At 42.9% G+C, this 14,339-nt stretch overlaps 1 protein-coding gene across 2 annotated transcripts in view; it reads right to left on the bottom strand.

The window, feature by feature from the left end:
• nkain1 (sodium/potassium transporting ATPase interacting 1) overlaps positions 1 to 14,339 on the bottom strand; it is a 451,861-nt gene that overhangs the window by 82,290 nt on the left and 355,232 nt on the right. For both annotated transcript variants that reach the window (XM_051919007.1, XM_051919008.1), the window contains exon 5: positions 12,987 to 13,047. In XM_051919007.1, coding sequence (XP_051774967.1) covers positions 12,987 to 13,047 — 61 coding nt within the window. The remainder of the gene's footprint in view (positions 1 to 12,986; positions 13,048 to 14,339) is intronic.

Genomic DNA, 14,339 nt, shown 5'->3' on the forward strand with positions numbered 1-14,339 from the left:
CAAGTCCCTAGTTACTGAATTCACAGCTTCCTCAATTCGATGTCGTAAATCTTGAAGATTAGCATAGGTGGAACAAACACTATTTCTTTACTGTACCTCCATTGATAAAAATCACAGGGGGTAAGGTCTGGAGACCTGGGAGGCCATAGACGATGAGCAAAATCTTGTTGTCCACCTCTTCCAATCCATCGTCCTGGAATAGTAATGCCGGACCTCCAAGTGGAAATGAGGTGGGGAGCCATCTTGCATGAAAATGAAATCAATCGAATCTTCTTTAAGTTGAATTTTTAAACTTTGAACTTTCCTCTATCCAGTGATGTGCAGAATGTGTTTGTCTTATACAGTTTGAAATAAATTTTCGAAATCTGCTCTTTTATTTTGAATAGCCCTGTATATCTCAATATTTAGAAATCTCCTCTAAAGCAACATATACATGCTTTATTTAACCCTTTGATTCATACAATCATGCCAATATAAGGATTATACTAGTCCCTACGGGTGGCAACATATGTCTGCATTAGTGCTTTTTTGGAGCAATTTTATACTTGTATGGAAAACAAAGTTCAAATCCCTGATGCTTGCCTACAGAGCAGTCATTGGGTCACCACCTGAGTATATGGAGACACTGGTGAGGTGCTACACTCCTTCTCGCCCACTCAGGTCTGCCAGGGAACAGCGTCTGGTGGCATCATGTCTCAATCCAGACTCTTCTCCTGTGTAGTTCCTAGTTGGTGGAACAGGCTGCCCACCTCCATCCGAAATGCTGACTCCCTCAATGTATTTAAGAAGTCCCATTTATTTTGTGAATATCTGTCAAATTGATGAAGAGAGAAACAAAAAACTTTGCTATATTTTTAAATTCTTGGTTACTTTCTTTATGTTTAATTCTTTTCTTTATGTTTAGTTGGTTTAGTGATTGGAATCTATGTTTGTAAATGTATTATAGTTATTACATGTTTTCACTTGTGACAATGAACTTTTGGTACCTGTCCTATTGCGCTTGCTGAACAAACGGGCGCTATTAATGTTACTCGATTTTTTTACCTCTTTTGTAAGTTGCTTTGCATATAAGTGTCTGCTAAGCAAATAAATGTAAATGTATGGGTTAGAAGCTGGCTGCTTCATCATTACCCCTGAAAGAGCCAGATGGGTCCAGCTGAAGGCCAATAAAGTGACAACCACCTCAATGGTACGGAGCTCTGGAGGTCCACAGTTACAGTCTATTGTTAAAGAGCAGAACAATGCTAGCAGCACGAGGACGGCTCGCACCTTAGCCTCATAAAAGACACACTCCAAAAGGTCAGACTGCTACCTTTGAAAGAGCTAAATAAACTATGACTCATTTAAACAAGCACATCTTGGGCAGATGACATCAATAAACAAGGTAAGTTTCTGCGAGGAAATCATCAAACTGCATCGTTTCTTACGTTTATTTGCATTGAAAGCAGGCATTAAATGCTAGAAGTCAAAAGCAGAAGAAAAGATACAACCTGAAGGATTTAAATCACTGCCCGAAATAGTAAGCTTTGCAGCAGTATAACCAGGAGAGAGATGTCCGTGTAATTTAAAGAGCTGATTCTTCTGAATCCAAATAAGGTGTTCCTTTATGGGATGCTCCACAATGAAGCAGATTCGCTTGCTGGCGTTGCGCTCTCCTCCTTAGACTGCGTGTCGTTTTCAGTGCTTCGCCTTTTCAAAGCAGTTCTCAAGTTAAAACACCCGCGTCATTTCTCCATTTTCACAGCATTTCTCTCGGTCTCGTAACTGTTCCTCTGAAGAGCTGAATATACGCCTGCGTCAAACCAATAGGTGCTTGTTTGAAAAAAGAAAAAAAAAAAATCGGACGATTGAGAATAGATAGATAGTCTGTCAGTGGAGCAGGACATTGACAGCAGTCTGTCACTGAAGCTGCTCCTCTGTCTGGAGATGACACTGTTTAGTGGATGCAGTGGATTCTCCATGATTGACAGGAGCCTGCTGAGCGCCTGTCGCTCTGCCACAGATGTCAAACTGTCCAGCTCTGTGCCTACAATAGAACCTGCCTTCCTCACCAGTTTGTCCAGGCGTAAGGCATCCCTCTTCTTTATGCTGCCTCCCCAGCACTCCACTGCGTAGAAGAAGGCGCTCACCACAACCATCTGATAGAACATCTGCAGCATCTTATTGCAGATGTTGAAGGACGCCATCCTCCTAAGGAAGTATAGTCGGCTCTGTGCTTTCTTACACAGAGAATCAGTATTGGCAGTCCAGTCCAATTTATCATCCAGCTGCACTCCCAGGTATTTATAGGTCTGTACCCTCTGCACACAGTCACCTCTGATGATCACGGGGTCCATGAGGGGTCTGGGCCTCCTAAAATCCACCACCAGCTCTTTGGTTTTGCTGGTGTTCAGGTGTAGGTGGTTTGAGTCGCACCATTTAACAAAGTCCTTGATGAGGTTCCTATACTCCTCCTCCTGCCCACTCCTGATGTAGCCCACGATAGCAGTGTCGTCAGCGAACTTTTGCACGTGGCAGGACTCCAAACTGTATTGGAAGTCCGATGTATATAGGCTGAACAGGACCGGAGAAATATGCCCTTGGTCTTGCTCTTCTGTCAACCATAACTTACTTTAACTCTTTGAGGGCTGAATATTTTTTGCAGACAACTCACTTTTCTGAAAAGCACACAAACCAAAAATTTCAAATGTAAATCAACGTAAAACATCTGTTGCTGTGGGTGCTGTTGGCGCCTGTTCCGCATCTCTGGTGGCTGTGCAGAGGCAGCTCGCTGACTAGCAGGAATGTGTGGCAGGCAACGCATGGCAGTACAACACAATCTGGTTGGTACCTCTTACCATTGTAAGTGGCGGCCCTACCGAGGCGAACGTTGCCATTGGTGCATCAGCTGTACAAGTGTGTTCAGCAACACGATCAGCTGGGGACCAATCAGCTGAAGCCGGTACCTCACTTTCATTTTCAATCTCCATCTTCAGATCACTTGCATCAAAACTGGAGTCCGAAAAGTCAGAGTCCGTTTATGCAATAATACGCAAAATGTTGTCTGTGGAGTATTTTGCTTAGTGCATTCACTTTGGTCTCTCGCCAGATGTCGATGCCATTTTAGAGGTCATTTGCTGTTCGCTATTCGTGCATGCACAATCGAGGTCAATTCAACGAAGCTAACTTTCCTTCTAGCAAAGAGAGTTGAACTAAAACATAGCAAGTTTCGTCACAATTTAGGGCTGATTACCGTCCTCTACCCCTGAATTTAGACAAAAGTCGACATCCGCCCTGAAAGAGTTACTCTACTTATAAGGAACAACTTAAATAGTAAAGTTACTAAAAGCTCCCATTTCCCCATCATCTTACATTCTTATATAGATAGGCTGGTTAGCTTATCTGAGCTTAAACGTAACAGGTAGCAAGTAACGTCTTCCTAACGTTTGCTTTCATTTGCATATTTCTCCCAGAGTTCCCTGTATTCGCATGTCGATTTGCGTCCCAAAATTCAATGCTGCAAGAAAAACTAATTTTTATCCTTTTCAATTTGTTAAGCTAATTGTTCTAAAGAAAAACAGATTTAATGGAACCCTCTTCTATAGTTGTCTTACACTTAGCACTGAAATTGTTATCTGACTCACTATCCCCTCGAGCACTCATCTTCTTCACCTCTATTTCCAACCGGGCTGTCCAGACAGTGTGATGTCATCCTTGAGCTCAATCGCCTGCGTCTCTTTTTCCTGTATTTTAAATTTTCTACAGCCTTGGTTAAAATGCACACAATTAAAAAGCAGTGCTTCTTAACCTTATTTGAGTCACAGACCCCTTTAAGAATCTGATAAAAGCTATGGATCTCCTTCCCCAGAAATATTCACATAAACACATATGACATACACAATGTATTATTAAACTTTAAAGTAAACAATCTAAAAAAACACTCCTTTTTTATGCAAAAAGTAATTGCCACTCATTATAATTATGAAATACAATCCTCTTGTGCAAATTAAAACAGATCTACTACTACATTTTCTATTACCATTACTACATCTACTCTAAATCAACAGTACTTGGCTGTATCTATATATATAAAATTCTTTTCGCGTTTGAAACGGAAATTACGTATGACCACGCGATACGGAAATTGCGTATGACCACAGAACATTTTATAATACAGGAACCAATCGCCAGTTCTGACAGAGAAGTTTTATTTATTCGTCCACGTGACTGTCACGGAACCTGCCACATTGTAACTTTTTTTTAGTTGGCAGTACTTGATAGTAGAAGAGATGAGGAAAACAGCTTTGCTTCTTTCTACTTTTTAACTGCGCCGAGCTGTAAACAATGTGATGACGAGACCGCCTTCAGCGGCGAGGTAGACCTCTGGTTAAGATCCCCTGCCTTATACGGTAAGTCCTTTAGTCTTGGTCATCCAATTTAATCACTTAAAAGCTACATCTTATCTAAGAATAATAATAATAATTCTTTGGATTTATATAGCGCTTTTTCTCACTACTCAAAGTGCTCAGCAATTGCAGGTTAAGGGCCTTGCTGAAGGGCCCAACAGAGCAGAGTCTCCTTTGGCATTTACGGGATTCGAACCGGCAACCTTCCGATTGTCAGTGCAGATCCCTAGCCTCAGAGCCACCACTCCGCCTAAGAAAGGAGGAGGAGGAGGTTAGGAGCACGCACTGATACCGTGCATTGCCGCACCCACCACATGACAAACCAACTCAGGATTCCAGATCAGGACCCGAGTGCAGCCATGTGACGGGTGACACCTCAGCACCACACTAGTTCAGATAGAATGAAACCAGTTTGAGGTTTTTTTATGGTGGCTGGAGTGCCAATTCTGCCACCAACCCCCAGGTTTTCCCTGCAGGTTGGAGGACCTACATACAGGGCTGGATGCAGATTAACGTCATACCCAGGATGGAGCAATTTCAGGTTAACGGCTTTGCTCAAGGGCCCAACGAAGTAGAGTCATTTACGGGATTCGAACTGGCAACCTTCCAATTGCCAGTGCAAATTCCTAGGCTCATATAAGAAAAGCGCTATAAATATAAAGAATGATTATTATTATTAAGATAAAACACACAAATTAAATATAACAAGTCTAATTTGATAAACTAAAAAAAGACCTCAAATTTTTAAACCCCATTACACCAAGCATTGGCTGGCTGAAGTGGTACAAAGCACACCGCCTCTGGACTCTTAAGCAGTGGAAATGTTCTCCAGAGGGATGAGTCACTCTTCACTATTCTGAGGTTTGATGGAGAAATCAAGGATGCCACAAGAATGCCACCTTCTGAACTGCATTATGCCTACTGTAAAGTCTGGTGCAGGAGGGATAATGGTAGGGTTTGAGATGGGCCCCTGGGTTCCAGTGAACGGTACTATTAATGCCATTTTTGATAATTGTGTGATTCCAACTTCATGCCATCAGTTTGGGGAAGGCACTTTTCTGTTCCAGCATGAGTGTTCCTGTGTGCACATAAACACATAGAGGAACTCGAATGACCTGCACAGAGCTCTGACCGTAACCATACTGAACACCTCTGGGATGAACTGGAACACCGACTTTGAGCCAGTCAGCACCTGAGCTCAAAAAATTCTGTTTTGGCTGAATGAGCACACATTCCTACAGACACACTTCAAAAATTTGTGGAAAGTCTTCCCTGAAGAGTTGAGTCTGTTATAAACTGTTGGCTATTAGGGGCAACTCCATATTAATGTCCATGATTTTATAATTGAAAACCCTAAGAGATCATATACAGTAGATGTGATAGTCAGGTGTCCACAAACCTTTGGCCAGATAGATAGATAGCGTGAAAGCTCAGGGGTGCCGGAGTGCTCCATACCCCAACACAAACACACCAAGTCAGTCCCAGGTTCAAATAAACTGGTGTTTATTTCACAAATACCTCACAAAAAGCACCAAAGCACACTCTCCTCCAAACACCTCTCCTCCCACCACCACACTGCTACTCCTCCAGTAGAGTGTTGCTCATCCTTCTCCCAGCTCCAACTCGCCTGGACAATGCAGTCCCTTTTATTGTGGACCCAGGAGTACTTCTGGTGCTGTGATGTAGCCAACTGGAAGCACTTTCGGGTTATGAGAAAGCCAGGAAGATCTTCCCCTAGCAGCACCTTCTATTATCCGCCAGGGATCCCCACAGGGCTGCTCCTCCACAATCTCACTCCCATGCAGCCCTGCTATATAAGGGACACTGCCACCTATTAAAGTGGGGGATGAACTGCTCCCTGCCGTGCCCTCTTGCCAGTTCTTGTACTCTTCGGGCTTCCCATCAAGGACAAGAATCATAAGGCTTCCCAACTGGATATTGCCCCCATTTAGTCCATCCTTCCATTATGGCATCCCAGCCAGGTAAGGACTCCACCTCTGTCCTGGGCGGGACGCCCAACCGGCCTCTGGGGCATCTACAATAGATAGATATGCAGACAGACGGCCTCAATTGTAAGTTGCAGGTTTGCTGATCACACATTGGAGTTCAATGCAATGCAGTCTCTCTCAGCACCTGATTTCTGGTGGTCTCCTGGACTATGGTAGGCACACTGCCTGGCAAATCATGGACGACGGCTTCTACCTGGTTCAAAGCCGGCCCTTCCTATACAGTACATACATCACACACTGCGTGTGGGGTCCGTTATCAAAGGACTGATATTTTGGGGTTAGGAGGATTCAAAGTGCCCTTCACTGATGGGGGCCATGAAATATACTGGAACATAACATTGTCAGTTGTTATTAAGCATTCACTGAAATTACAGTGAAAACAAGAAATTACTTAAGATTTAGAAACTTAAGAGTTCTTGCCAAAAGGAGCAATCCAGGCAATCTCAATTCTATTCCCCCCACCTCTCTTTTAGCCAGAATGGTTCAGCCCGGTCCTCATGCACTTAAATTGCCGAGGGGTAAATTCCACACGTTTGCTAGCCAATGTTAGATACGTTTTTTTATTGCTTATGAAACGTCGAACCGAATTCTGGGTTCCAGAAAAGAACGGCAAGAAAAGCTTGAATGAGAGAAGAGAGGATAACAGTTGGTTGCTCAGTTTTTCTCAAAGAAAGGTCAGTTTATTAGCATAAGTGCATTCCCCATATGTGGTGCAGACGAACCAGTTTACAGGATCGTTCAATGGAAGCCAAAAGAGAAAAACAAAAAAAACATTTAATTAGAAGCCAGTTGGAATAAGCTGTGCAGGCATAGGTTCATTATTAAGTAATTTACAAGGAATCCGGTCATTTGCAGTGAATGGAAAGCGACATGTTTCTGTTGCTAACAATTTTAATGCTAGACAGCTTTTAACGTTCATTAACTTGGTACTTTTCTGGTAAATGCTTATTTTACACAATTTAAGTTGCTTTGAAAATGTCTGCTAAATAAAGCTTATTATGATGCACTTGCAGGTGTGTTTATAAATCTAAATAATAATAAATTATTTGCATTTATAATTTGTGTAACTTCCAATAAGCTAGCTAACGTTACATTAATTGCCGCTACACTAAAGCTGGCAGTTTACTGGAGTAATAATGGAGTAACAATAGCAGAATGTGTAGCAGTTTTGATATTGAGTGTTTAGCAAATATTGTCTGATGTTACAGTACCTCACTGATATAAGGCTGTGGATTATTCATTACCACCTGTGGACTGTAGCGGGCTCTCCAGCTCCCCAAGCAACCAAAACACAGACAGGCTTGGGCACAAGTATAAAATAAACTAAAGGATTTATTGGGGTGAAACACTTCTTGTAAGTGTTTCCCACAGTACCAAATGCACAGTAGAGAAAGCACAATAGCACACAGCAATACTTGTATTCTGTTTTCTTCTCTCTCCGTCACTGGTCACTGCCTCCTCCGCTCCTCCCAGCAAGCTTTGACTCCTTCCTTCTGACTCTGAGGCAGGCAGCTCCTTTTAAATGAAACCCGGGAGTACTTCTGGCGTCCAGATGGTTTGGACCTGGAGAGCTTCCCTACAAAGTAGGGTTCCCCAGTCCCCGCAGCACCCCCTGGTGGCACCTACGAAACTCAACAGGGCTGAGTAGAAGAACTTCAATTCCCATGGTGCCCTGGGTGGGAGACCCAACTAGGTAAAGATGCTGTCTGTCCATCACATGCCATATAGACCTCAGAACCAACAAACTTTGTTAAAGGCTGCTAATGTTAGTTGGCATATAAGGAGCTCTGAGTATTGTTGCACTGAGGACATGGTTGTAAATCTCACCAACACACAGGCCCTCTGCCTTATCATTTAGTAACTGGCAGAATTGTGGAAAAGCATCATGCAAGCATCTTTGACATACTGCCACACATGCGCATCTGTGTATCACCCTCCTGGCTCATTCTTGGTAAGCAATACCATTCCCGGACAAGAGGGGGTGCTGTCACTAATGGTATCGTCTCTTTCTGTCCCCACAGCATGGAGAAGACGTTTAATGATGGCACCTGACTCTGCCCCCTCCAATCAGAGGGCTATATGTTTGAGACGCTCACAGAAGGTGAGCTGATGCTCGACAGAGACAGAGCTCCAATCCAGACTTGAAAGGCTTTATGAAATCACTAATACCCCAATTATTTAGGCTTATATGTGTAGTTGTGTGCTGTTTTTCATTAAATCAGCACTGTTGATTAACCTCCTTAGCATTAGACCCGATTATCACTTGGGCAACTGTATAGACATGTCTCACGTAAGATCCAAGGTTTAGTCGGGCTGTAAAAGTGCTAACAGCATTAGTGCCGTGATGTACCCGGGCAGCGGTATAGGCATGTCTTGCGTAAGTGTCAGGTTTTGTAGACTCCTAGCCTCATAATGGCCTCTCATCAGCAGTGATGACGAAGTGAGTCTGTCTTCAGGCAGTGAGACTGAAACAGTCAGTGAAACCGAAAGGGATTCTGGGAGTTTGAAAGTGACACTCGAGTCACTCACACATGAGCAGTGTGCTATTCATATTATTATTATTATTTGTATCATTATTAGCGTTTTCTACACTTCTGACTTTGTACTTTTAGTGCTTTGCACATTTTACAGTAGAAAGATGAGATTTAGATTTTTTTTTTTAGAAAAGATGTAACACTAAGGAGGCTACACGGGGCGACTCAGTTGGTGCCCCAACAATTATCCAGATCCAGTGTCATACCTGGCACAACCACAATACAAAAAGAGCAGTTAGTTCAGATTAACCTCAGTTGTTGGTTCATTTTATTGGAAGCTGACGTTACTGATTTAGTTCTTGCCTTATTGCTATTACTTTAAAAAATATTTGCCATTAAAAAGTCTTAGTTAAGCTTGTGTTGTGTGATTCTTCTTTGTTTATTATAATCTATTATTTATATAGCTACTGTTTAAATTAAAGAAATACTACTGCGGTGGGCTGGTGCCCTGCCCGGGGTTTGTTCCTGCCTTGCACCCTGTGTTGGCTGGGGTTGGCTCCAGCAGATCCTCGTGACCCTGTGTTGGGATATAGCGGGTTGGACGATGACTGACTGACAGATAAGAATACTAATGTAGAGGATTCAGGGAGAGGCGGGTTAGAGAGTTTGGGGGGCCCAGTTAGAAGATTCCGCTTAGTTTGTCCAGGAATGGCACGACCAGGGTTGGTACGCAGATCAGAATGAGCCGACTGAAACAATGTTAGGACAGAATAAAACACAAAATGCTTATATTACTACAGTCCGTGATCTAGAAGAGTAGTTAAATGCAGGTAGCCAAATGTTCCCATAGAGAAGATCAGAATAAGCTGAAGTACCAAAAACAAAATCCAAAAACCTTTTAAAAAGTCTCCAGATGAGACGTCTCCAAGTGAACTTGACAAAGGGCTTGTGTGCAACTGGCAAGTAAAGAGCTTCAATCAAACTCCATCTTTTACTTCTTACCCTTCTCATCATGTGACTGCCACTTGATTAACTTGATTATCATGGATTCAATTATTCCACAAGCCATCCGCTTAATTAACATCTAGTTGCAAAAGCACACTAAACCAAGAGATACAAAGGAGGAGCATTCATAGTGGCAACCGAGCAAGTAGTTACGGCAATTATGGGACCCAATCATACACAAAAAGAACAAATTCTTGAGTCATCAGAGCAGACAAATTGATAGCAAGGTAGTGACAGAGGGGACACTGACACTTGATTAATGTTGTGTGGCAACAGACACTGATAGGAGGGTCTAAGGGCAAACTGCAGGCAAAAGGAGGGGCTAGAGGCGGAGCCCCGGACAAATCCAGAGTGACAGATAGACACTGTGTGAAAGGTGCTCTAAGAGACAGATAGACGTACTGCTGTCACCGTCTCTAACTGGCTTTCTCTTTTTCAACAGACAGATAATGGTCACCTTTTTAAGGATTCACTGATATAATCGTTTTTGACTTCATCTATAACTTGAGAAAATGAGTCGAGTCACTCTCGTCTCCTCCTCTCCTTCAGTAAAAGGTGTCAGACACCACTGGGGAGCCTGCTTCATGAAAAGCATGGAGAATGCCAAAGATGATTGGAGAAAAGAATTGTTGCTTCTGGCAGGCTCTCCCGTCTGGAGCACAAGAATGACCTTTCAGGACCGCACAGATCAAACACAAATTTCAGACGGCTATACGGCCAGCAGTTCTATTAAGTTCCTTCTCCATCTCTGCGTACTCCGCGGGCTGGATGGGCTCTCAGTGGCACAATTCACCTATCGCTCCAAGCACAAACCTCCGTACTCGGAGAGCGACTGGGGACTTCTCATCTTGTTTATTAGTCGCTAAAAGCAAATTCTGTCTTATCACACAAGCTGTCCAGATAACACCCAGAGCAACTTATTTCTACTTTTATAAAACAATGGGCCGTAAACTTTGGAATGTAGCAAAACAACAGCACAGTAAAACTGGTTTAAACATTAAGCATTTGGCACACCACTATAAATCATTTCTTGAACTCAGAAAGCTCCAAATGGCATTGAAGTAAAGTGAATTTATCTGCACTGTATTTTCTGGGAGCCAATAAAAAAAAGGAAAACAAACAAAGCAGCCCCAGTGCTTATTATAACAGCCATTGTGTTAGACGGCATGGTCGAGTCCACTGGACCTCAACACTGTCCTTGGGTGGATCTCTGAACCGTACACATCCACTGTTCAAGAAGAGCGCTGATTTTGTTTGAAAAGTTTTAGCTTTATTTATTCCGGGGAGTGGTGCAAGTTATGAAATATCTGCTTTTCCTGAAAACACATACCTGATGTTAGGGGACCAAAGACAATAGATGTCTCAGTGCTGGGAATAAGCTCAAGGTTATTTAAAAACTGAAAGCAGCATCAATTGAAAAGTGGGAACACACGAGGCACCAGAGTACTGTAAACACAGTCCTTCACAGTAGGCCAATTTAAAGATGAAAAGTAGACTAACATGCACATGTCAGGAACACTGGAGAAGAAACATCGGTGCCTGAATCCTGTGTTACTCTTCAATATAACAGAGGGCTGTGCAGCCACATCAGGGGTCTGAATCCCATGGATGGATACTCTCCTTATGACTGTGTCCACTAGGGGGCGCTCGCTTCCTGGGAATGAGTTCTTTGTGATTGCGGCGTGTTACTTAACCCCAATCTATATAGATATAACATAAAAGACGATACCCCTCCCTAGTGATACGGCGGTAAGAAATCACATAGTAGAAATAACAGCTTGGTTTAATGTTGGCTTACACTGCAGATAGTACAAAGACGAATGAAACCAGTGACAAGACCCGGTCTGGGAGTGTGGGCCTGACGAGTGGAGTCTGTCAGTGTCGTCAATGCAGACGTGGAAGGCATTCTCAGGAACAATTCAGGCTCCACCCGGTGCAGGTGCTCTACACTTTCACAGCTGCCAATGGCTCCACCTGGCGAAAGTACCCCTGAGAATGATGCTCCAAAAATGCTCAACAGGAACGACCCACATCCCCCTCTCCTGAGCGATGGACACTCGCTCCTCCTTGGGGCTCTACTCTTTTCTCTCTCTCTCTTTTCTCCCATCCTTTAACCTCCCTTCTCTTTTCTCGTCTCGTTTTCTTTATCTTGACTCTTTGCGTGTGTTCCCCTTTATAGGATGGGGAGCTGTTGCAGGTGGGATTACCTGATAGTCACGCCCACAAGTGCCAGCAAGGCAACGCACAGACGGCTGACCGCGCACACCAACCTGCTCTTTCTGAGCCGTGGACCCGCTATACCACAAACACTCTCCAAACTATGGTTCTTAATGTGCCAAAAACAGAAGCAAAGCAAACAAATTTGACAATAGCACAACCTGGATGGACAGCAGCTATTCTTGCTAAGACTTGCAATGTGCCAAAGATATCAGATAGCTGTTTCTGTTCTGTCAGCAAGCTGGGAAGACATTTTAATGGGAAAACCAGTAGATGCATGCAAAATAGAAAAAAGGTCAAAACTGGGAGATCAAAAATACATAAGCAAAACGTCAAAGCGAAACAAAGTCAAAAAAGATGAAGCAAAGGTCAGAACTGAAAAATACCATCAAAAGTAAGTCTAACAAAGGTTTAGTAAGCGTCCTAATCCACAGTATGGATGAGGATATGAACTTTCAGCCAACCTATCACCCCTTTGTGTTGATTATCTGTGGGTCACAACCTCTGAGGAAACACCCTGGAAATAATGCAAAACTTTTGAGAAATAACACAACACTTATCTTTTCAAAATAATGCAGTCATGTTTTTTTAGATTGGCAGGAACAAGCTTTCACAGAATTTACTCTAAATCATTATGTTGTCTCATTGCAAGAAATGTTTCAAGTTGCTCCCCTGTGTGCCATGTATGTTTCATAACCATTCATTTTCAAATGGCTTCCAAGCTGCTTTTTACATTTCTAGTAGGCACATTCACACCTGCTAGAGAGGACCGACTAGCAAGTCTTACTGCCTCTCGGCTCTCCTGGCACTTTGCACATCTCATTTGACTTGATAACAGGGCATGTCCCAGGGCTGACCTCAATACCACACCGCAGGAGGAAAGTGAGGGCACTTACAGCTGTCTTCGTCGTCCAGGAACACTTTGCTGACATAGCAGGCGTACACAAAACCAAAGAGCTGGAAAAGAGAAAAAAAATTTTGTCAGAAGAGGAAAGCAGTTGGAAGTAATGCAGTAATTAGAATGGATTCACAGAGTTTTTAAGTTATAAAGAGTTGAATAAGAACAAAAATGTCTATGTACAGTATATCAGCTTATATATATATTTATACATATATATATATATATATATATATATATATATATATACGAGAGGGTACCCAAAAATAACCGGAATCTGTACCTGGCGCACAATCTAGACTAATTTCACCACTAAGTGTAGCATACTTACAGTATTCTGTATCAGTCTGCCAAGCGGCGTTGCTCTGTATTGTTCGTACGCCATTCTGTGTCGGTTTTTCTTGGTGCTTATTAAACGTGTTCTGTGATTTTTGTGAAGGGTGATCATAAAGAACAGCAAGTCTGTGTTAAATTTTGTTTTCTCTTAGGGAAAACAGCAGTTGAAACTGTAGTGATGCTTGAAACTGCTTTTAAAGAGGAAGCTTTAAGTAAAACACACAGGTCTACGAGTGGTTTTCATGTTTCAAATGAGGGGAAATGTCACTTGAAGACCAACCAAGATCTGGCCGACCTTCCACAATTAGGAATGACGAAAATCTTGAAAAACTTTGCAATGTCAGACCATTGAAGTGATTTCTGAAACGACTTGTGTGTCATGGAGATCTTGCCACCTTCCCTACTCGCCTGATCTTTGCTCCATGCGGCCTTTTCTTGTTCCCGCATATGAAAAAAGAACTCAAAGGAAAGCGTTTTTGAACTGTGGAGGACGTCAAAGAAAAATTACTTCAGGCCTTGGACAATGTTCCTCTTCAGCAATTCCAAAAATGTTTCTACCAGTGGGAAAACCGTTGGGACAAATGCATTCATTCACATGGAGAGTACTTTGAAGGAGACTAAAGTTTCAATAAGTAAAAATTATTAAAACAATTTTTTTTCAATTTCAGTTATTTTTGGGTACTCCCCTCGTATATACTGTATGCATTGTGGGATATGGCCGGCCTGTCATCCCGGCCAACACCTCCAGGCTGCCAGATGGAGCTCTCCCTGCGGCATGGAAGTGCCCCGAATACCAGCAGGGAATCATGGACGATGGAGTTTTCCTTTACAGCCCTGCTGGATACCACAGGGGCCAACAGATGACGCTGCAGGGAGGCCCAGAGAGTTGTTTGTGCCCTATAACCAGGAAGTACGTCGTAGGCAAGGCGACAAAGGAAATGACGTGCTTCCGGGATGAAGAAAAGGACTTTTTATCTGACCCGGAAGAGATAAGGAATAACAGGGAATAACAGGA

The sequence above is a fragment of the Erpetoichthys calabaricus genome, chromosome 14 (genome assembly GCF_900747795.2).
Source record: "Erpetoichthys calabaricus chromosome 14, fErpCal1.3, whole genome shotgun sequence".
Taxonomy (NCBI): Eukaryota; Metazoa; Chordata; class Cladistia; order Polypteriformes; family Polypteridae; genus Erpetoichthys; species Erpetoichthys calabaricus.